The sequence below is a fragment of the Podarcis cretensis genome, assembly GCF_951804945.1.
Source record: "Podarcis cretensis genome assembly, chromosome: 2".
Classification (NCBI taxonomy): Eukaryota; Metazoa; Chordata; class Lepidosauria; order Squamata; family Lacertidae; genus Podarcis; species Podarcis cretensis.
Window position 1 is genome coordinate 115,607,179 of NC_137171.1, and position 23,938 is coordinate 115,631,116.

The following is a 23,938-nucleotide window of genomic DNA, read 5'->3' on the forward strand; positions in this document are numbered from 1 at the left end:
GGAGAGTAATCCTTCGCAACGCGACTTCCGGCTCGGATGCGAAGTCTCTGCGCGCGGGGCTGGAGGCCAACGTGGCTGCGGGGTTAAGGTGAGAACCTAACCCAGCAATTTATACCGGCTGCCCCGACGCTGTCGTCACCTCCAGCTGAAATAACCAAACGCGCGGGAAAGCTAGCAAGCACATGTAGGAATTGACCTAAGGGTGCAAATCGGGAATGGAGAAAAATCCTATTCCTGATGCATGCTGTGTTCTTTCCAGCTGACTTCTTAAGGAAGAAGGTGCGCTCTGACAATCCATGCTGACATCTCCAACTGAACTCACTGAAGATTAGGTAAAGGGACCCCTGACCCAGTGGCGTAGCGTGGGGGGTGCAGGGGGGGCCGGCCGCACCGGGCGCAACATCTGGGGGTTATGGAAATCCACGGGTTAGGGGGCGCAAATCCACGGGTTAGGGGGTGCAAATCCACGGGTTAGGGGGCGCAAATTACTTGCCTTGCCCCGGGTGCTGATAACCCACGCTACGCCACTGCCCTGACCATTAGGTCCAGTCATGGCTGACTCTGGGGTTGCGGCGCTCATCTCGCTTTACTGGCCGAGGGAGCCGGCATACAGCTTCCGGGTCATGTGGCCAGCATGACTAAGACGCTTCTGGTGAACCAGAGCAGCACACGGAAACACCGTTTACCTTCCCGCCGGAGCGGTACCTATTTATCTATTTGCACTTTGACGTGCTTTTGAACTGCTAAGTTAGCAGGAGCAGGGACCGAGCAACGGGAGCTCAGACCGTTGCGGGAGTTCGAACCTCCGACTGATCGGCAAGTCCTAGGTTCTGTGGTTTAACCCACAGCGCCACCCGCGTCCCACCACTGAAGATTACTTCTGCGTCAACTCGCCCAGCGTTGCAACCCTATGCACATTTCATGGGGGAGGGCGGGTATTGGAGCATTTAGCGAGGCTTACTTCTGAGTAAGGGTGGCGCTGAGGGTTAAACTGATCGGTGGTTCGAATCCCCATGACGGGTTGAGCTCCCGTTGCTCGGTCCCTGCTCCTGCCAACCTACCAGTTTGAAAGCACTTCAATGTGCAAGTAGATAAATAGGTACCACTCCGGAGGGAAGGTAAACGGCGTTTCCGTGCACTGCTCTGGTTCGCCAGAGGTGGCTTAGTCATGCTGGCCACATGACCCAGAAGCTGTACGCCGGCTCCCTCGGCCAATAAAGCGAGATGAGCACCACAACCCCAGAGTCGGTCACGACTGGACCTCATGGTCAGGGGTCCCTTTACCTTTACTTCTGCGTAAAACATGCAAAGAATATAAAGAAGCTGCGCGCACACTGACAATTTCCTACTTGGACTGGCAGCAGAGGGAGATTTTCCCTGCCCAGATATTTAATTCATCTTTTTTGCTAGAAAATGCCAGAGAGAGTTCCAGAGGCATAGCTCTCTTTGTTACCTCTGTTAACACCTTAGCCCAGGGACAGCTTGTGTGGCGTCCTCCAGATGTTGAAAGAAGGTCAAGGGTGGGGCAAGACACCCAGCGGTGTAAGAGGAAGACACGTGAGTTCCTGTGCAAATGAAAAAGGCGTCTGGTCAAGAGAAAAGTAGATTCAATCAGGGGGAGGGGAAGACACTCCCCAGCTGGTAATGGAATTTGCAAAAGGGAGGTGAAAATGGGTAAGCGGGATCTTCAACAGCGCAGTGGCGTCTCCCTTTGAAACCTAAATGCTGATTAAGACACCTTTGGAGTCTGTTACTTAAGCGCCCGGCGAGACTGAAATGCTGCCCCACTAAGTGGCTCCCGCGTGTTAACATTTTTAATGGCTGATTTGTGAAGGTTTATTCACATATGTAGAAAGACCTTGCTTTGCTTAATGTCAATCATAAATATTAGTATTAAGATAAATTGTACGCCACTCCTGCTGAGCAGTTTCAACCCCTTAATTATATCACAAATATAGTCTTTTTTAAAAAAAACAACAACACCATTTTAAAGCAGCACAAAAAATTAAGACAACATATCCTCTAAGACACCATAAAAAGTAACAGCAGATCAACAGAAATACAGCATAACATGATGCAAGCAGTCTTAGCTGCATGGGAATATATACAACTTGAGCTTGTTTGTCCTTCCTTCCTCCCTCACATTCCTTTTTCCTTTTGTGTTGTGTGGGCTGTTGTTGTTTTTTAAGATTGTGAACTTGAGGTCAGGGACCACTTTAGCAGAAAAGGGCACGTGACATGTTCCCAATGTGCAGCCCTAATGCACTGTTGGCTTCCCCACACCGTGTCGGGTTTTGCAAAATTAAGGAGAAAGCTCCACGTGCCTCGAGGCGCAGCTGCAAAAGAAGCAACCCACCAAATTAGGCTTGCTCAGGTTTTGCCATCGTCCCAGAGCAGAGTAAACGCTCATCATTCTGCATACCCGTTTGGCTGCAAACCCCACCCGCCGCGATTTTGCAACAACGCGGAAAACGGCGTTAGTAGCAAAGAACTCCCTTTTCGGCTTTGACTTTCCGCTAATCGGCGGAACTCCTCCCGCAGGACCAAGGAACGGGGGCGTGTCCGCGCGTGAGCATTCCAAGAGCCGCTGATTGGCTGCAGGTTGCCCCGCCCCGCAGTTTGTCCATTCAAAACGCGTCCAGCTTGTTAGAAGGGCGGCAGCTTGTGAGTTTCGAAGCTGCCCGAGTTCTTGGCGGGGAATTTGATTTCGCTGCTCTCGGCTCTTCCCTTTCAATGCTGGTGCCGTCTCTCGTGGCTTAGAGCCAAGCTGAGTCAACTTGCTCACCTCCGCCAGGTGAGGGCTTTGCAAATTGCTTTTTTTTTTTTTTTTTTTTGGGAGGGGTGGCTTTTGGGCGAAGGGTGTGGTGGAAATGTAGAAAGCAAACCTACCACTATCCGAAGGGCTCCAGATTAAGTGTTGGAAATGGTTTGCAGCTACACCATGCGGGTGTAAAGGTAAAGGTAAAGGTACCCCTGCCCGTACGGGCCAGTCTTGACAGACTCTGGGGTTGTGCGCCCATCTCACTTAAGAGGCCAGGGGCCAGCGCTGTCCGGAGACACTTCCGGGTCACGTGGCCAGCGTGACATCGCTGCTCTGGCCAGAGCCAGAGCCAGAGCCGCACACGGAAACGCCGTTTACCTTCCCGCTGGTAAGCGGTCCCTATTTATCTACTTGCACCCGGAGGTGCTTTCGAACTGCTAGGTTGGCAGGCGCTGGGACCGAGCAGCGGGAGCGCACCCCGCCGCAGGGATTCGAACCGCCGACCTTTCGATCGGCAAGCCCTAGGCGCTGAGGCTTTAACCCACAGCGCCACCTGCGTCCAGATATTTTATTTTTCAAAATAAGATGGTTACATAAGATGGTTACTACCCCTTTCCTCAGTGGTGGAGCTTTTGCTTTTTTGTACAGAAGCTCCCAAATTTAACCTTTGGCATTTCTAGGTTGACAATACAGTGGTACCTCTGGTTAAGTACTTAATTTGTTCCGGAGGTCTGTTCTTAAGCTGAAACTGTTCTTAACCTGAAGCACCACTTTAGCTAATAGGGCCTCCTGCTTCCGCCATGCCGCCGGAGCACGATTTCTATTCTCACCCTGAAGCAAAGTTCTTAACCTGAAGCACTATTTCTGGGTTAGCGGAGTCTGTAACCTGAAGCGTATGTAACCTGAAGCGTATGTAACCTGAGGTACCACTGTATTGTGTTAGGAGGACCAATGGCCTGACTATGTACAGCTTCCTCCTGCACAGTGAATAATAGCACTTCAGATAATGTATCAAGGCAGTCAGCAGAGGGTTTGTGTTCTATCAACCTTGTAAATAAGCCCATAAACATTACTAGTTTGGGCTGCTGGCAACTGGAGATATGTTAGGCATAAACTGCTGTTCCCAAGTTTCTGGGAAGTCTTTTTTATTTTTTGAGGGGGGAGGCATGATTTACACCAAGTGGCAGGGGGGAAACTAGACCAGTGTGGTGTAGTGGTTAAGAGTGGTGGACTCGTAATCTGGTGAACGGGGTTTGCGTCTCCACTCCTCCACATGCAGCTACTGGGTGACCTTGGGCCAGTCACACTTCTCTGAAGTCTCTCAGCCCCGCTCACCTCACAGAGTGTTTGTTGTGGGGGAGGAAGGGAAAAGGAGAATGTGAGCTGCTTTGAGACTCCTTCGGGTAGTGATAAAGCGGGATATCAAATCCAAACTCTTCTAGACTTTATTTCACACGGGTCAAAGACCAGGTTTAGCACACACACACACACCATGTGCAGTTGCATACACACACACAGGCTGTGAGCCTCAGTCGCACCCCTCTGGAAATTTCACCTGAGCCAAAAAAAACCCCGGCTAGTACCCCACCCCCCTGCTACAGCTCTGCCAAGTGTTAAAAATGTGCTTTAAATATAGTGTGGAGGTGACCCATCTTAGCTGCAGAAGAAGAGAAGCTCTGTTCTCTGTAGGAAGTATGTAGGGTTGCCATACAGTGCTACCTCGGGTTACATACGCTTCAGGTTACAGACTCCGCTAACCCAGAAATAGTACCTCGGGTTAAGAACTTTGCTTCAGGATGAGAACAGAAATCGTGCTCCAGTGGCACGGCAGCAGCAGGAGGCCCCATTAGCTAAAGTGGTGCTTCAGGTTAAGAACGGACCTCTGGAACGAATTAAGTTCTTAACCCAAGGTACCACTGTATTTCAAAAGATAAAAATCAAATCAGGACACCCCGAAAGTTGAGTTTTTTGTTTTTCTAAGGAAACCCCCCAAATTGTTCAGCTTTTTTTTAACATTAAAACGCGATTTCTTGGTTTGCTTGCCAAAGATCCAGGACAAATTGCCACCTTCCAGAAATTCCCCCTGGACATCACTTCCAGGCAGACGTATTGCGGCCCCCTAGCAGTATGAAACTGATAGCTACTAGCCTCTTTAAAAGGCTGCTGTTCATGTTGGTCTATTATTGCACCTACCTGCAACTGCCGTTCATGCCAATTATAGAACCCTAGAACTGTAGAATTGGAAGGGACCCCTATGCATTGCAGGAATCACAGCCCAAAAATACCTGACCTGGTGAACTCCAGCCCTACCACAAAGCTACACCTGTTGATCTGCAGCCTACCACAGAGCTACACCTGGGCCGACCTTCAATGGGTCCAAACTTCAATGTCTAAAACTCCTGGTAGAGGACAAGGATCTAGAGATTACGCTAAGGGTGGCCAAATTCTGTGCAACTGCCACAAAACCTAGGGAACAAGCTGTACTACCAAAATGATTAAGCTTTTAAATGATAATTTTAGGTTTTATTTTAATTATATTTAGGTTATATTTTAGTGACCAAGATTTAATATATATTTTTAACTGCCGCTATATCTGAATTGTCTTTGATAGACCCAGTTGCAGTTCAATGTATTCCTGTTGTGTTTTATGATTTCCCTGATATTGTAAGTGAACCGGAACTGGTCTGTGACCGTAATAATTAAATTCTTCAAAATTCTTCACCTGGGCTATTATAATCATACAACTGTCATTGGTAAAGAAGTGCTCAATCGCTACATAGATATCTATCGCTTAGTCAACAGAGATGAATTTTATACAAGATGAATTTTAACAGGGAGAAATGTAAAGTATTGCACTTGGGCAAAAAAAATGAGAGGCACAAATACAAAATGGGTGACACCTGGCTTGAGAGCAGTACATGTGAAAAGGATCTAGGAGTCTTGGTTGACCACAAACTTGACATGAGCCAACAGTGTGACGCGGCAGCTAAAAAAGCCAATGCAATTCTGGGCTGCATCAATAGGAGTATAGCATCTAGATCAAGGGAAGTAATAGTGCCACTGTATTCTGCTCTGGTCAGACCTCACCTGGAGTACTGTGTCCAGTTCTGGGCACCACAGTTCAGGAAGGACACTGACAAACTGGAACGTGTCCAGAGGAGGGTAACCAAAATGGTCAAAGGCCTGGAAACGATGCCTTATGAGGAACGGCTAAGGGAGCTGGGCATGTTTAGCCTGGAGAAGAGGAGGTTAAGGGGTGATATGATAGCCATGTTCAAATATATAAAAGGATGTCACATAGAGGAGGGAGAAAGGTTGTTTTCTGCTGCTCCAGAGAAGCGGACACGGAGCAATGGATCCAAACTACAAGAAAGAAGATTCCACCTAAACATTAGGAAGAACTTCCTGACAGTAAGAGCTGTTTGACAGTGGAATTTGCTGCCAAGGAGTGTGGTGGAGTCTCCTTCTTTGGAGGTCTTTAAGCAGAGGCTTGACAACCATATGTCAGGAGTGCTCTGATGGTGTTTCCTGCTTGGCAGGGGGTTGGACTCGATGGCCCTTGTGGTCTCTTCCAACTCTATGATTCTATGAGAACCTCAAAGCAGTTTATTGCAACATGCCCTTTATTAAGTCACTCATAAGGTGTTTCCTTTTCATGTACCCTGTTTCAGATTGAGGCGGCATTGCATCTCTGCCGAAGGTTCAGCCCATGGGTGACGGGAACTCCATGAAGCGGTGCCGGTGCGTAGCTACCTGCCCCATCTGCCTCTGCTATTTCACCAGCCCAGTGCTGCTAAACTGTGGGCACAGCTTCTGCCAAGCATGCATCAGGAGGTGCTGGGAGCAGCCTGGCGCAAATGCCAGGTGCCCCGAGTGCAGAAGGACTGTCGAGAGAACCTTCAGGCCCAACAGGTCTCTCTCGAACCTGGCTGAAATACTCAAGGACTGGGAAGCTTCCGCCAAGAGAGAGGCTCGAGAACAACAGGACTTGGAATGCCAGAGGCATCGGCAGCCGTGGGACTTGTTCTGTGAGGACGACCAAGTCCCCTTCTGCGGGGAATGTGCCAGTTCCCAAGAGCATAGGGGCCACAGAGTGCTCTCCGCAGAAGAAGCCGCCCAGGTATACAAGGTAAGAGTGGACGGTGGATGGGAATGACCCAGAGCATCGTTGAGGAAGGGGCGGGCTTGAACCCTGAAGTCTGCCAGTAAATCTATTCAATGTGCTTGTAACTCTAAAGATAAAAGGTAAAGGGACCCCTGAACATTAGGCCCAGTCATGGCTGACTCTGGGGTTGCGGCGCTCATCTCGCTTTAATGGCCGAGGGAGCCGGTGCGTACAGCTTCCAGGTCATGTGGCCAGCATGACTAAGCCGCTTCTGGTGAACCAGAGCAGCGCACGGAAACGCCGTTTACCTTCCTGCCGGAGCAGTACCTATTTATCTACTTGCATTTTGACGTGCTTTCGAACTGCTAGGTGGGCAGGAGCAGAGACCAAGCAACGGGAGCTCACCCCATCACGGGGATTCGAACCGCCGACCTTCTGATCGGCAAGTCCTAGGCTCTGTGGTTTAACCCACAGCGCCACCCACGTCCCTGCTTGTAAGCGTACAGTGGGATAAAGATTCGGACTTGGAAGGCATAGGAATAACCTTTAGGGAGTGAGCCTCTGATTCGGCTGCACTTCGAATCAGGTGTGGGAAATCTTTAGTCTTTCCATCAGCCCCAGAAAGCATGGGCAATGGGAGTTTGGTTCACCAACACCGTGGCAGGCGATGCGGTCCTCACATCTGCTCCACGTGTCTTGTTTTGATGGGTATATAAAGTATACCAGTTGGACTGGTCATGTTGTGCGGATGCCTGATGATCGTCTTCCAAAGCAACTACTCTATTCTGAACTTTAAAATGGAAAGTGTAATGCTGGTGGTCAACAAAAGAGGTTTAAAGACTGTCTCAAGGCAAAGCTAAAAAAAATATAGTATAAACACTGACAACTGGGAAACACTGGGCTGCGAGCTCTCCATTTGGAGAACAGCCTTTACCAAAGGTGTCATGGGCTTTGAAGACACTCAGACTCGGAACGCAAGGGATAAATGTGCTAAGAGGAAGGCACGCTTGGCAAATCCACACTGTGATCAACTCCTGCCTGGAAACCAATGTCCCCACTGTGAAAGGACGTGTGGATCCAGAATTGGCCTCCACAGTCACTTACGGGCTCATTGTTAAAACCGTTTTTTATGGAAGACAATCTTACTTGGCTGCGGGTGATCGCCAAAGAAAGAAGAAAGTAAACCTCTAAGAGGAAGAACACCCGCAAAAAAATCTGCTTCTTCTTTTTCAGGAACAGATCAGCAGTTGCTTGCCGATTTTGAGGACGGAGAGAGAAAGACTTCTGACCTTTAAAGCACAAACAGAAATTGAAAGGCGACAGTTGCTTGTAAGCATCAGCAAGGCTGAGAAATGAATGAGATGTAGGATCGGGGGGGGGGGGTTGGGGGGAAACAAATATTAAAAGCAGAATGGTCTGAAGCAGCTTTTCCTGAAACAGATGATATCTAGCATATATAGGTCTACTTGTATGTGGGTCATCTAGTCTGGTTGCAATGCAGGAATCTTTTCCCAATGTGGACTCGAACCCGTGACCTGTGAGATTAAGAGTCTCACGTTCTACCAAACTGAGCTATCCCTTGGTCATTTATTATTTCACCCATATAATTGCTTTGCAACCCAGCCGGATGTGTGGGGTATTATTATTATTATTATTAATTTTGTGATATTAATACTAATAATAATAATTTTTATTTATACCCTGCCCTCCCCAGACAAGGCCGGGCTCAAGGCGGCTAACAAGCAATAATAAAAACAAGTTGAATGAATACAACTTAAAAAGAAAATTAAAATACAACATTAAAATATTGAAACCTCATCGCAGGAGGAGAAAGGAAAAGAAAAAAGAAAGAAGGGGAGGGAATCAAATTGGCTCCAAGCCAAAGGCCAGGCGGAACAACTCTGTCTTACAGGCCCTGCGGAAAGAAATCAGATCCCGCAGGGCCCTGGTCTCATGAGGCAGAGCGTTCCACCAGGCCGGAGCCAGAGTTGAAAAGGCCCTGGCTCTGGTTGAAGCTAATCTAACTTCCTTAGGACCCGGGACCTCTAGGGTGTTGCTATTTATGGACCTTGAGGCTCTCCGTGGGGCATATGGGAGAGGCGGTCTCGTAGGTATTATAATATATATCCTTTTAACAAAACAATAAAAAGCTGCTTTTCCAAAACTTGGCAAGATTCAACTTGCCCCATCATTGGAAGCCCTGCACAAGGATATAGCTCACACGTGTAATGGGGGCTTCCTCCTTCCTTTCCCCCCCCCTCAAAAAAAATGGCTCCCTGGTGTCAGGAGAACAGAACACAGTGGGAAGAGAGAAGGGGTCATTGCAGCTAGCAAGATGGAATGTTGGAAGTAAAGTAGCATTAATTCTACCCCTTGGGATCTCAGATGCTAGGGGACTACAGGTCCCATTATCCATGACTGCGGGCCTTGTTGCTTGGGAATGATGGGATCCGGAGTACAACACTCTTTGTGGATCTAAGGTTGGGGAAGGCTGGCCTGGAGGTGCAAGTCAGCTCTGCTCCTCTTGGAAAGGTCTGGTTTCCCGTAAGAATGGCCCCTGTATTCTCCAGCAAACTCCTTCCCTGCTAAAACCTGACGTGATATTTGGGGCAATTCAGAAGGGACCTTCTCTTTTTTCTTTTTTTTTTAAAGATTTTTATTAAAATTTTAAAGGTTACATAAGTCACAACGAAAAAAAACACCCAATTAAACAAAAAAAAGATACATAGAAATAAGTCGCATCAAAAGAAAAAGATAAAAAATGGAAAACAGACAAAAAACAAGCAAAAAAAATGCATAGAATCCAGAGAAAAAGAAAAAAAAGAAAAGAAAAGAACAAATCAAACCTTTACATAACTTTCCTTTAACTTATTTCCTTGACCTCCCCACACCTCCCCTCTTTGTATTCTGATTCAGTTAGATATTTCCAGCAAATCCTTCATCCTTGTTTTTATCCTAATAATTTATCTTAATATACTGTAGTTTGACATTCTCTTCTTTCACCAATTAATCATCCATTTTTACTTTATTTAATCTTATTTCTCATTAAAACTAATATATTGAACTTAATCTCTTAAGACATTTCCCCTAGGGTCATAAAAAATTCATTCCACGATTTTTCCATTTCTCATTATTATTATTTTTTTTAAAAAAAATTCCTTATATACACTTTAAATTCCCAATTTCTTTCCTCCGTCTCCCCTCCCCGGTCCCGGCCCCTGCCCTCAGTTCCATCAACCTCCCAGTGTCCATCAACCTGGAGATCTAATATCCGAGGCTTCAGAAGGCTTCTCATTCTTGGCTTCTCTCTCTTTGCCCCACCTGCTTGTTCTAGGAGCACATAGAGGGAGAGAAGGGAAAGGCCATAGCCAAATTCAGTCAACTGCACCAGTTCCTGGAGGAACAAGAGGACCTTCTGCTGGAGAAAATGCAAGAGCTGGAAGAGGAGATTGCAAGGAAAAGGGAGGAGCACCTGGAGAGGCTCTCCAGGGATCTCATACCCCTTGAAACTCTCATCCTGGAGATGGAAGCCAAGCTTCAGAGGCCAACCAGTGAAGTCCTGCAGGTGAGACCGGGAAACAAGCAAGCCAGACCCCTTTGCGGTGCACGCAAGGCTGGCTCCAAATCCTCGTGTGCCTCCAGCTATGTAGGAAGTGAAAGGGGGCAGTTTATAGAGCTGTAGCCAAGGCTGCAGCAAGAAAAACAAGAGGGACAATTTGTTCATCTTAATGCAGAGTAGAGACACCTTCAAATAGGATGTTTTCTGCTCTTTGCTCATGGTTGGTTGTCTAATGGCTTCCAATGGCTCATTCCTGCCTCGCTTCTGAGCTTCCCAGAGGTTGCCATTGACAAAGGGAAGCTGCCCTGTGTGAAATTTTCCTGCTTCTTTTAAAGAGGCTGGTTTGTCTTCTGGGGCTGCATCATTTTAGTCGGGTGCTTATACTTCACCCTTCAGGGCTTGGGGTTGAGTGGGGATTGTAGCCTGGTCTGGGGGCATTCACTGAGCTCCCTTTTTCTCTTTTCCTTGCAGAACATTAGAAGCCTTTTGCAGAGGTAAGTGGAACCCATGCATATCCTTCTAAACCTTTTTTGGTCTTTTTTCTGGGAATAATGTGACCGGCAGGTTCTCATAAGTCTCTTTGACCTCTAGGTTTTCACAGAGAGAAATGGGCCTCAAAGTTGAAACCTGCCCTACTTTCATTCCCACAATCATTCCTTACAGCAGAGGCTCTCAACCTATTTGGGTCCACGGCTCCCTTGACCAACTACTGGGGGCCCAGTTATGTCACCCCCTTGCCTGCAGAGCTGGCAGCCCCTCACCCCTTTTCGAACCCTCCCTTCTGGAGCGTTCCCTCATCCTGCTGTCCCCTCTCCTTGGCAGTCCTCTGGGCAGCCACTACTGCCGCCCCTGGTCTCTGAGCTGCCCTCCCTGCCCCAAAGAGACGTGTCTCCTCACACTGCCCCACAGGGGCCTGGGTGTTAGGATTTAGTTCCATTCCACCTTTAGAACAGATGTGTGGATTGATGTATGTCACATGTCTGTTTGCTTCCAGCACAGTCTGCTGGGAACTTCCCTTGTATATTGCTTTTGCTATACTGCTCTTTGCTTGGACACAAAGGGAAGCAGGCATGTTTTTCCTTTGTTCCTGATGCTGTAAAAATGCTTACATAGGCCTCTGTCCGCCTCTTTCGTTGCAAAGAGTTCTTATCTCTGGGGCTTGCATGATTAAGCTTCTGGGGCTTGAGTCACAGTTTTTGATGCTGTTCCGAGAACCGAAGTTCACCCAGCTGCCGGCCGGTGGCTGGAGCCAGCTGAGGGCTGCCAAATGCCCCCAACTCCCCGGACGCATCCCAACACTGGGAAGCACCCCCTGGCCAGCCCCAGAGGCACCATTTGCCTGGGGAGCTTTCAGCCAGGGCTGTTGCAACAAACAGCCGTACAAGCCTTTGGGAGGTGGAGACATGAGAGGGCATCAGAGGAGGGAAGGAAGGAAGGAAAGAGGGACAGAGGCCAGTGTTGCCCACGGCACCCCTGACCATCATTCAAGGCACCCCAGGGTGAAAACCACTGCCTTAAAGTAATCTTTCTATTCAGGCATGAGCAAACTTTTTCAGCAAAGGCTGGTCCACTGTCCCTCAGGCCTTGTGGGGGGCCAGACTATATTTTGGGGAAAAAATATGAATGAATTCCTATGCCCCACAAACAACCCAGAGATGCATTTTTAAATAAAAGGACACATTCTACTCATGTAAAAACATGCTGATTCCCGGACCATCCGCGGGCTGGATTTAGAAGGCGATTGGGCCGCATCCAGCCCCCGGGCCTTAGTTTGCCTACCCATGTTTCATATTCTTCCTCTTGCTGCTGTAGCGATTCGGATTGCCATTCTCTATCCCCACATGGCAGTCTTCCACAGCTAAGACAGAATTTCTAGCAGTTCCTGTCTAGCATCTCTTTAAGTTTCCATTTTGAAGAGTGACTGTTGTCACTTTCCTTGTGCCTGTGGTTTTAAACCAACCTCGGGGTAAACTCTGACAGGAATTGAGAGGTCTCCAAACACAACCAACCAACTTCTGGACCCCTTAATCTCAATAAAAATAAATATAAATAAAAGGATTTACTCATACGATGCTGACAAAAAAGACCTACACTAACCCTATGCAACAGAATGAAAGAACAATACAGAAAGAATAAGAATCTCTCGCTCCTTTCTCTTTTTTCCCCAACTGCAAGATTTCTACGACAACAGTGTGTCTCACTGCGTGTAAACGAAATGTGAAAAAAACTCTGTGAATGACAGTGGGTACAAGAGATGTACTTTTCCCTATTTGTTTTGTAAGACACATCTTTAATAAAACCTTTTTTAAAGGGTGGGATAATATCACAGTTGAAATACCAAATGTCAGAAGGTGTGTTATACAGAGTTAGGCCATTAAAACAAGAACTAGAATATAGCGGGCATCCTTCTTCCTTCCGTTTATTTTGTTTTAATGCAGTCTAGGACTCCCCCCCCTCCCCAAGTAATTTTTTTTTTTTTTACATATTCTTTTTCCAACAATCCTTATTGTTACCATATGTTCCCTTTCACTCTGCCGAGTCTTGACTTCCCTCCCTCCCTGCAATTGGTATATTTATCCCATTCTTATCGCGCACATTATTCTTATATCACTACTGTTTTACACTGAAGGTATTATTCCAGTCCTGCTAGTGTCTTTACGTTTTTACAGTTCTCCTTTAAATATTCAATAAATTTACTCCAATTGTAATGCAGTCTAGGACTTTGGACTGGATGGAGGGCTGCTAACGTGTTTTTTTCTGGTTTTGTTTTCAGGTTTGAGGAGAGAGAGGCATTTGAGACACCAGTGGTTTTTTCTGTTGCTTTGCACTGGAGGGCCTGGGAATTCAGCGATGTGATCCCCTTTCTGGACCATGTCATACAGGAATTCAAATGTAAGGGAAAACAGCTGCAAGGATTTTGTGCTGGCTGTGATTTTGGTCCAGGTCTGAGCGTGGCGAGGAGTAAAGTCCTTTGTAACGTGGCCAGGGCCAGGACACTTGAGAAGGCAGTCCTTGTCCATTAGCGGAATGGGCTCTGCTCAACATTGCACCTGCAACTTCAGCCCATAATTTCTTTTCTTCAGAATTGTTTTGATTTATTCTTCAGTTCATATTTCCAGTCAGCGTTCAAAGTGTGGTGCTGAATCTCTTTTCCTTTTCTTTCCCCAGACACCCTAACATCTGATCTGAAATATTTGCAGAAAGGTAAGCTGTGAGGTTTGATAAAGAACTTGCTTGCATTTCGCTGCAGTTCGGTGGGACGGGCACTGGGGACTCTGGAACCATTAATAGACCATTTATGAGTAGTGGGAAAGTTATGATGGAGGAGTTTTCTGCCAACTTTTTATTCCCCCCTCCCTGCTTTTAAATAAGTCTTTGAATCATAGTGACCAGCTAGATGTCTCTCAGAAGCCCAGAATCGGGGCATGAAAGCAATTTCCCTCCTTGGTTGCTGCTACTCGGCAACCAGCTCTCAAATGGTCATTTCCGGCAAGTAAATATCTCCTCCAGGTAGCCAGGCAAGGACTGTTCATTGCAGCCTAACCTACTGAAGAGTTTTTAAAACGTCATGACTATTAATAAAAGTATAACAATCTACCATTTAAATATATATATAAAGGTAAAGAGACCCCTGACCATTAGGTCCAGTCGTGGCCGACTCTGGGGTCGTGGCCGTGTCTGGTAGTTGTTTTTCTCTTTGACATCTGGTGGGAGAGCGTTCCACAGGGCGGGTGCCACTATCAAGAAGGCCCTCTGCCTGCTTCCCTGTAACTTGGCTTCTCGCAGTGAGGGAACCGCCAGAAGGCCCTCAGAACTGGACCTCAGTGTCCGGGCTCAACGATGGGGGTGGAGACGCTCCTTCAGGTATACTGGACCGAGGCTGTTTAGGGCTTTAAAGGTCAGCACCAACACTTTGAAATGTTATATTTGACTGCTTATGTTACATCCCACACCCAGCTGTCTGATTGTGTTCTCTTCCGCTTGTCTTCCCCAAACCCCGATAGCAAGAGTAACTCTGGATCCAGTCACAGCTCACCCCCAGCTCCTTCTGTCTGAGGACTGCCTGAGCGTGACGTGCGCCGACGTTTGTCAAGAGGTGCCCGACCACCCGCAGAGATTCAAACAACTGACTGCTGTGCTGGGACGCGAGGGGTTTAGAACAGGCAGGTTTACCTGGGAGGTCACTGTGGGGAATGAAGGAGAATGGGCTGTGGGGGTTGCCAAAAGTACCGTGAAGAGACAGGGCGCATTTAGCTTTACGCCCATGGAAGGGATCTGGGCTATGGGGAGGTGGGGAGGTCAGTACAGGGTCATCCACGACTGTCATTACCACCTGCCCCTAAATGGGGATCTGCGGAGGATCCGAGTGACTCTGAACTGCACCGGGCAGCGATTGGCCTTCTTCGACGCTGAGAGAGGAAATGCCCTTGTTGGTTTCACGGAAGCTTCCTTCTGCGGAGAGCTGCTGCTGCCCTTCTTTTGGCTTCAGGAAAGGGCCAGCCTCACACTCTCCCCCTAGAGCAGGCAAGACAGCACAGGCATTGAGAACAAAAATCTTCCACACCTGACCAATAGGTGCTTATTACAGGGAGCAAAGCAAAGGGGGTATTGTTTGTTTTCAAGTGACTTGAGAGAAACCCACGAAGCGTTTGGGTTGCTTTCCAGAAAGACTGAGAAGGAGGTCAACCTCAAAGGGGGCCCAGAGGGGCGAAATACTACTCTGCAGGACAAAATGGTCCCCTCTTCAACCATTCCCAGGTAATTCCCAGTATGGATCCCCACCAAGTTCAGCTTGGATTTCTCAGTGCAATTTATATGCCCCAAAGGCTGTCTTACTTGGGAAAGCAACTCCAAGATTTTCTTTTGGTGGAGGTGGAGGGGTTGACTTTAAAACTACTGGGTGTGACTATTATGAAAGCGGAAATCTTCCAATTTATGTCGTTTTTCTCTGAAAAGAATAGTTGTTTGTTCAGAGAAACTTCTTGCATTATATTTTTTTTAAAGGGTATTGCACTGGGGCACATAAATCCATTTTTTGTTCTTGTGTTAATGGTTTTTCTTGCTCTTGTATATCTCTTAAGAAACAGACCAGCCCCAATTGTGTATGTATGTTCAGCTCTTTATAGAAAAGAAGGTGTTCTTCCTTTTCACTATAAATGTATTTAAAGAAGCTGGTGTGTGTATATATATATATATATATATATATATATATATATAGGCACAACCAAGCCGTGCTAAAATAAAATGGCATAAAAGTTACAAAGCAATACAATAAAAAGTACTGGCGTTAATTACAAGTTGGGGTGAGAGGGGTGGGCTGCCAAGGGACCAGGCAAATTCTCCCACTGATATTTTCAAAGCATGCTGAAAAACCGTTTGACTTGCATTCTGAATGCAGCAGATGTGATTTGAAAGAACTGTTTTGGGGTTTTTTGCCCTCAAAATCTCTGTATGTTTTAATATCCTGGAATGAGTTAATGGCTGCCAATGTTATTCATTCTGAGTAAGATGAAAGATTTGCAGGTACACACACAAATCATTGCTGTTGTGCTGTGAACGTAAGGAGAAGGGCTGCCTGCCTAACCCAAAATCCTCTTGCCAACAGTGGCCAAGCAGATTTTTATATGAGGAGAGCATCAGCACTCTTTCAGTGTTGCACCCAAGGAACTAGTATCTAGAGCAGGGGTGAAATGTCTGAGGGTCACATGGCAGTGATGGGCACAAATGGGCAGAACATTTAATATAAATTTTGCCTCTGCCCACCCACTTCTCTATCCAAGACTCTGGCCTCACCCACTTTTGACCAGTGGACCCCCAACAGATCACCTCTAAGGAGATGCAGCCTTACAGCAGGAAGAAAAATATTTCCAAGCAGAGGATAAGCCCTTGGTCTGATCCGACAACACATTTCTCACATCAAAGGCTTCTATTTAAATACACACGTGTAGAAATTGGCAGAGAAAGGCTCCTTTGTAGTTAATCCCTTGGGAGTTCCAGAGTCCTCGTGCAGGACTGGTGGATGCTAATGAAACACAGAGAGAATGTTCTGGAAAATAAACCCATCCTTTGTGGCACTGGCTCCTCCAGTGGCAGAGAGTAACAGGATGTGGGATTTGTGCCTGGGGAAGCATTTGGGTTTCCTCCAGAAACATCCCAGTCTGCCCATGAAAAGCTCTATAGGCTTAGCTCTGCTGGTGGGGGTCCTGCCAGCACTTGCTCCCCTAACAGAACATCCAGGGGCACCCTTGGTCCATAGCCTTTCTTATTAGTAGAGTTCTGAACCCTTAAAAGGTAAAGTGACCCCTGACCATTTGGTCCAGTCGTGGCTGACTCTGGGGTTGCGGTGCTCATCTCACTTTACTGGCTGAGGGAGCCGGCGTACAGCTTCCCCCGGGTCATGTGGCCAGCATGACTAAGCCGCATCTTACCGTCTGAGCTCTGTTGGTGGAGCACAGCAGAGATGGGATAAAACAACAGGAAGGTGTCTGGATTTGACTTTATATTTGAAATAAAAAGCTTGAGCCCCCTCTCGACTTGACCCAAACCAGAAGACCCCCACTTCCTGAATTTCGGGAATCCATTCCCTAATCAAGATCTGTTGCTTAATCCCTGCCTACTGTTGGTAATCACATCACATTACTGACAAGATTCCATTGTCTCCTGAACGAGTGATTTTGTAGAAAAAGGTTTCTGCCCAAGCTAATAGCTTGAAAAATGTGATTGGTCAGATTAACCCAGCTTCCAAGTGACAATGGCCTCCAGAAAAGAAAGATAGCTAACTTTTTCCCCTTGGGTTCGCCCTTCCCCAGCCAGGAAAATCTCACAGCCTCAAGTAACTGCTTCCCAACTACACTACATGGGGACTGATTCCTGTCTTATGGTAGTGTAGCAGGAACCCCACCCCCCACCCCAATCATTCTGTTTGTACAAACTTCACACACACTCACACTCACACACTACATACGCTATGCTTCTGTTATAAATTCATAGAAAATCTACCATACATTGGATTTGCACTGTTCCACTTTTACTTTACTCCATGAAGGAAGGACTACAAAATGGGGAAGGTTTGATACAGGGCAGCCATAATCCCTTCAGCATCCCAGCACATACACAGGTGCCCTGCCCAGTTGCTATGCCAACCCTGATGGTCCCAGACAGAAGACAATCAAGATCACAAAGAACTTGCATATGGGAGTGGATTCAGCATGGACTGGAACAAAGGACACTGATCAGATCTTCCCTCAGGGGGCAGGAAACTGCAAACTCCCCTTTGTTTCCTTTTTTTTTTTTAATTTTTTATTAAATTTTGACATAAATATATTTCACAGACATACAAAAGACAAAATGAAAAAGAAAAAACAGAAAAAGAGAAAGGAAGTGACTCATGGGGAGGGGGAAAGGAGGAACCAGCCAGGTGACAAGACACTCAAGTTACCACCAACTCCTCCCTCAACCCCTCCTTTCTGTAATGTATGCATGATGTTTCTGGGGGTGGGCTTGACCTAGAGGATGGGAATTTCAAAAGTTTTTATAAGGTCTGGCACACCATTATTCTGGGTCTTTTCCTCTCTCCTGCAAGTGAGGGGAATACCCTGTTGCAACAGTTTAAGAAAGGCCAAGCCTACAGGCTGCTGTTTTGCTCCAAGTTATCCTGGTTGGTGTCTTTGTTTTGTCCAAGGGAGCCCTCGGATTTTTCCTGTAACAGTAGGGAGGAGGGGCTGTAGTGCAAATGGGTAGAGCACCCAGTCCTTGGCATCTCCAGGAAATGGGGGGGGGGGGAGAGAGAGAGAGAGATCCATGTCTGAAACACTGTCAGGACAACTTTGAGTTAGTTCAGGTGTGCCAAATCCTTCAGCCTCCACATGGTACTGAAGAAGGAAGAAGAGTTTGGATTTGATATCCCGCTTTATCACTACCCTAAGGAGTCTTCAAATGGGACGCGGGTGACGCTGTGGGTTAAACCACAGAGCCTAGGACTTGCCGATCAGAAGGTCGGCGGTTTGAATCCCCGTGACGGGGTGAGCTCCCGTTGCTCAGTCCCTGCTCCTGCCAACCTAGCAATTCAAAAGCATGTCAAAGTGCAAGTAGATAAATAGGTACCGCTCCGGCGGGAAGGTAAACGGCGTTTCTGTGCGCTGCTCTGGTTCGCCAGAAGCGGCTTAGTCATGCTGGCCACATGACCCGGAAGCTGTACACCGGCTCCCTCAGCCAATAAAGCAAGATGAGCGCCGCAACCCCAGAGTCGATCACGACTGTACCTAATGGTCAGGGGTCCCTTTAGCTTTAAGGAGTCTCAAAGCGGCTAACATTCTCCTTTCCCTTCCTCCCCCACAACAAACACTCTGTGAGGTGAGTGGGGCTGAGAGACTTCAGAGAAGTGTGACTGGCCCAAGGTCACCCAGCAGCTGCATGTGGAGGAGCGGAGACGCGAACCCAGTTCACCAGATTATGAGTCTGCCACTCTTAACCACTACACCACACTTGCTCTCCATGCTTGTTGGAGCTGATGGGAATTGTAGTTCAGCAATATCTCAAGAGCAAGATGTTTTCCCTCCTCTCCTGTGCTAGAGAGTCTGCATAAGGCTGCTTCAAATACATGGCCATAGGATTCTGGAGAAAACAGCAACCCAAAGTAAACAGCAAGCAAAAAAACAGATACTCTCCTTTTTTTTAACTTAAATAAATACAATAAAAGGCATTTTCCTATGCTAAGACTTTTTAAGGAAAAGGTGGGATAGGAGAAGCAGATTGCAATGACATGAATTATTACTACTACCAGCGAGTTCTTTTTCTTTCTTTCTTTTTTGAAAAAACAGTGCTAGTACTGTACTACCCATGAAGTTGTTACAGTAAGTGCCAGGCTTTTAACATTTGAAAAGAAAGGTGCCGGTATCGCATACCTTTGACTGCTCTCAGGGGGGAAAGCACTGACTACAATAATTATTTTTTGTTTTTTAATATGATTTTTTATTAAATTTTCTGTTTTACCATTTCAAATAAACATTTTACATACTTAAAATATCAATGACTTCCCTTCTTCTCTTTCTATGGTTCAGGGAAGTTTTTAATGTGTGACATCTTAGTGTATTTTTGGTCTTTGTGGAAGCTGCCCAGAGTGGCTGGGGAAAACCAGCCAGATGCGCGGGGTACAAATTATTATTATTATTATTTGTTAAGTTGTGGGTGAACATATCAGACAACACAGCGATTCTTCAAACAGCTCTTGTTTATTCACAGGCCAGAACAGAACTGAAGGGTTCAGCCAGCCTGCTTATATAGAGCTCCAGTACAACATAACTAACAATTTTCTAAAACTATCCAATCACTGAATGTCACTTTCGATCCCTTATTTGCATAACTATCTACAGTATCCCCCTGCTGGCCCAGGGTGAGAACTTCAGTACTTATTATTATTATTATTATTATTATTATTATTATTATTTTACATATCTTATATCCCTGCATTTTTCACAAAAACTATACCAATTGGTTTTCCATTATTACATCCATCAAAACTTATTTACACTGTTGAATTAATCTTAATGCTGCCAGTGTTTTCAGCTGTACACAATTATTTTTCACATATTCAATAAACATTTTCCAATCTTCTTTAAATGTATGTCCTTCTTGTTCTCTTATTCTATGTGTTAAGTCTGCAAGTTGTGCATATTCCGTCAGCTTAAGTTGCCCATCTTCTTTGGTTGGGACCTTGCTCATTTTCCAATTTTTGGGCTAACAAAACACGGGCTGCAGTTGTTGCATACATAAATAACCTTAGTTACAGATAGGTAGCCGTGTTGGTTTGCCATAGTCAAAACAAAATAAAAAAAATCCTTCCAGTAGCACCTTAAAGACCAACTAAGTTAGTTCTTGGTATGAGCTTTCGTGTGCATGCACACTTCTTAGTGTGCGTGCATGCACACGAAAGCTCATACCAAGAACTAACTTAGTTGGTCTTTAAGGTGCTACTGGAAGGAATTTTTTTATTTTGTTATAAATAACCTTGTTGCATACATAAAAAACATGTTTTGCTTTGTTTTGTTTTTTAGTGGTAGGATACAAATCTTTAAAAGGTCTCAAAGTAACAGAGATGAAAACAAACAGTTAAGATCGATTTTAAAAGGGAAAACAACAAGCAAGACAAAAGTCCCCAAACACTCCACTCAGAATAATACATTGAGAAGCGAAAACTTGTGGCATGTGATATGGATGTTGCCTGGAAGTGATACTCCCAGGCTGAACCCTTTGACCAGCAACCTTTTTCTGCCGTGGGCCGGTCCACCATCCCTCAGACCATGTGGTGGGCCGGACTATATTTTGAAAGGAAAAAAACGAATTCCTATGCCCCACAAATAACCCAGAGATGCATTTTAAATAAAAGGACACATTCTACTCATGTAGAAACACCAGGCAGGCCCCACAAATAACCCAGAGATGCATTTTAAAGAAAAGGACACATTCTACTCATGTAAAAAGACGCTGATTCCTGGACCGTCCGCCGGCCAGATTGAGAAGGCGATTGGGCCTGATCTGGCCCCCGGGCCTTAAGTTGCCTACCCATGCCTTTGATTGATCCAGAGAAGCTCTGGTGACTTGGGAGAGAGATGAAGCAGCAGGTGACGAAATTTTAAAAAATCCACCCTGAAAGATGTATTTAGCAATGGCTATCTCTCACCTTTAAGATATCGCGGGACGAGAATGGTGTGCAAGTGGATCCAAGCTGGAGTGTCCTTCTGTCTCCACATCCAGCCAGAGCAACAACTTGTAGCGCTTCTAATCCGGCAGAGAAAGGAGCAAAGTGATCCCTTTTTCCCTGATCCAGAGCTGGCCGCAACTGTAAGATTACGTGATTTCGAGGAGATAAGTGATCTGACATGATCAGCTCAGATTATCTCTTCCTGGCTCTGCTTATCTGCGTTTTATTGCTTTCTCTATCCTGGTCAGTAAAAGCCTTTGATGTATGGCCTGGCTTTTTGTCATTTGGTGCACAGTAGTTCGTAGAACCTGTATTAGCCCTAACAGGACACAGGTCTATAAAATATCTAGTTTTTGTGCATGACACTCAAAAGCTCCACATGGCCTTTTGTGCATCTACGGCTACTTGGGGATCACTTTGCCACTTCTTTTTATTATTATTTAAATGATTTTAATTAAGTTTCTTACAAAAGAGAAACAGAAAAAAACCAAAGAAATAAAAGACAAGATCACAAATATAAACAAAAAAGAAAATAAAAACAAGGTACCGGTAGATACCTAAACCACACAAATTAATTAATTATTTAGACTTCTATCCTCATAAACATATTTTGGGCTTCCACTGAGCCCTCTCATCTGAATTTCCTTGTAATTAAAATGCAGCAGTTTTCTGATATCATTTTTTGAAACACAGTATTCCAATTAAAGTAAAATTTCTTAACTTTCCTTAAGGTTCTAAATCTTATTTATTTAATTAACTCTTAATAAGCATTATTTATTATTTATTATTTATAGCCCGCCCATCTGGCTGAGTTTCCCCAGCCACTCTGGGCGGCTCCCAATCAAGTGTTAAAAACAGTACAGCGTTAAATATTAAAAACTTCCCTGAACAGGGCTGCCTTCAGATGTCTTTTAAAGATAGGATAGCTGCTTATTTCCTTCACATCTGAAGGGAGGGCGTTCCACAGGGTGGGCACCACTACCGAGAAGGCCCTCTGCCTGGTTCCCTGTAACTTGGCTTCTCGCAGTGAGGGAGCCGCCAGAAGGCCCTTGGCGCTGAACCTCAGTGTCCGGGGACAACGGTGGGGGTGGAGACGCTCCTTCAGGTATACAGGACCGAGGCCGTTTAATTTAGTCCTAAGCCTATTTTAGTACTTTCAAGTAATTTCTAATTTTTAGCACTTTGCCACTTCTTAAGGGCTTCTCAGTGGCCAATTGAAGTGCTGCTTGGTAATGTATATTTTGCTTGCTGTTTGGAATAAAATCTGTAATCTTCTCACTTACATGTGTTTGTATTGCTTCAGAATCTAATTCTAAAAAGAACCACCTTGCATTTTGCAAACTAGCAACAGAATCAAAATCCCTGCCACGAGAAATGTAGCCAGTCAGGGACAGAAGCTCCAAGGACTCTCTTCCCCGTGGCTTTGTTGATAAGCTATAAGGAGACTGGACTAGCTAAGTCTTTAACCCGATCAGGCCTCTCTGCACTAACAATTCCTTGTGAATTCCTTCTGCGTAAGACTTCAATCACATGAAATCTGCAAATGCACTGGAGCTGCTATAAATCCCAAGGGGAAGGTGGCAGGGGACATCAATCAATCAATCAATCAATCAGTAATTAAGAGTATTTCTAGACCACCCATCTATGCGTTACATGTCAGAAAAACCAGCCCCACTGGTTCTGGTTCCAAGCAAGAAGGCTGTGCTTTCAGAGACGCTGAGCCTATCTGTAACTACAAACCACAATGGCTACGTTCTCCATTCATTGTCCAGCACCCTAATAGCAATTCCTGGGAATCACAAGGAGGGAGAAGAGAGCCTTGCACACAATGCTAAGGTTTGTTACAAGTTCCCAAGTCTTCATTTGCTCAGAAGTTTGAAACGCTAAAACGGAAGGGCAGTTCAGGTATCGCTGAACTCCAAAGTAAAGCTGGGATATCCTGGATCATATATCCCACCCATAGCTGTCAACTTACAGATCTGAAAATAAGGGACCAGCAGCCTCGAAAATAAGGGATCGGCAGCCAAAATAAGGGGTTTTAGTCAACCAGCAGCCAAACAAAGCCTCAAGCGGTGGTTCCCACAGCGCAGCAACCCGGCAAAGGGGATGCAGCAAGGAAAACCACCGTCACCTCTCCGCTGGGAAGCGCTGAGCAAAGGCAAGTCCCCAGGCAACGCGGCCAATTTGATTGGCACAAGGCATGCAAGCTCCACCCTGCAGTCGTTCTTAGACTCTTTATTGGGTGAGCAACACAGCCAAGCAACACAGCTGGAGCCTCCCTCCTCCCTGGCCGGCAGGGAGGGAGGGAGAGGAGCTGTTTCCTTTGAAACCCGGGAAATTTAAGGGACATCATCAATAAGGGACAGCAGCGGGACACGGCGCTGGGATAAGGGACTTTCTCGGCAAATAAGGGACGGTTGACAGCTATGATCCACCCCCCTCCTTCCCAACGGCAGTGTTCTTAAATCACAATTAACATGCTTGGGAAATGCTCATAAATGTAAGGTGACATCACAAGCTGCTATTGACCTGCTTGCTGATGCTCTCAAGGAACTCGTAACAGGTTTGTGAGACTCAACCTGCCCTTGCAGAAGTCATGCTGGTTCCTGGTTTGGCAAGGCTTGTTCTTCTATATCAGGGTTTCCCAAACTTGGCTCTCCAGCTGTTTTGGACTACAATTCCCATCATCCCTGACCACTGGTCCTCCTAGCTAGGGATGATGGGAGTTGCGGTCCAAAAACAGCTGAAGACCCAAGTTTGGAAAACACTGTTCTATATACTTGGCTATTTTAATCTTTAACAATACTTTCCACC

The 23,938-nt window shown here is 46.1% G+C and overlaps 1 protein-coding gene across 2 annotated transcripts; it reads left to right on the top strand.

Annotated features, from left to right (window-relative positions):
- LOC307208721 (zinc finger protein RFP-like) lies at nucleotides 1-15,469 on the top strand. 2 transcript variants are annotated; one of them, XM_079963605.1, is made up of 8 exons: nucleotides 1-88; nucleotides 6,433-6,890; nucleotides 8,100-8,195; nucleotides 10,201-10,431; nucleotides 10,897-10,919; nucleotides 13,199-13,317; nucleotides 13,594-13,629; nucleotides 14,430-15,469. In XM_079963605.1, the coding sequence occupies exons 2-8, from the start codon at nucleotides 6,471-6,473 to the stop codon at nucleotides 14,942-14,944; spliced, it is 1,440 nt and encodes a 479-aa protein (XP_079819731.1). In that variant the 5' UTR covers nucleotides 1-88; nucleotides 6,433-6,470; the 3' UTR covers nucleotides 14,945-15,469. The 2 variants fall into 2 exon arrangements, with proteins under 2 accessions (XP_079819731.1, XP_079819732.1); XM_079963606.1 differs by lacking the exon at nucleotides 1-88 and adding an exon at nucleotides 2,652-2,794.
- Nucleotides 15,470-23,938: the final 8,469 nt, after the last annotated feature.

Bases quoted from the DNA above. Each gene is read 5' to 3' on its own strand.
- LOC307208721 (XM_079963605.1), top strand. From the start codon at position 6,471: ATGGGTGACGGGAACTCCATGAAGCGGTGCCGGTGCGTAGCTACCTGC. The intron at 10,432-10,896 runs GTGAGACCGGGA...TTTTCCTTGCAG, and splicing joins CAACCAGTGAAGTCCTGCAG to AACATTAGAAGCCTTTTGCA. The intron at 13,630-14,429 runs GTAAGCTGTGAG...AAACCCCGATAG, and splicing joins TCTGAAATATTTGCAGAAAG to CAAGAGTAACTCTGGATCCA.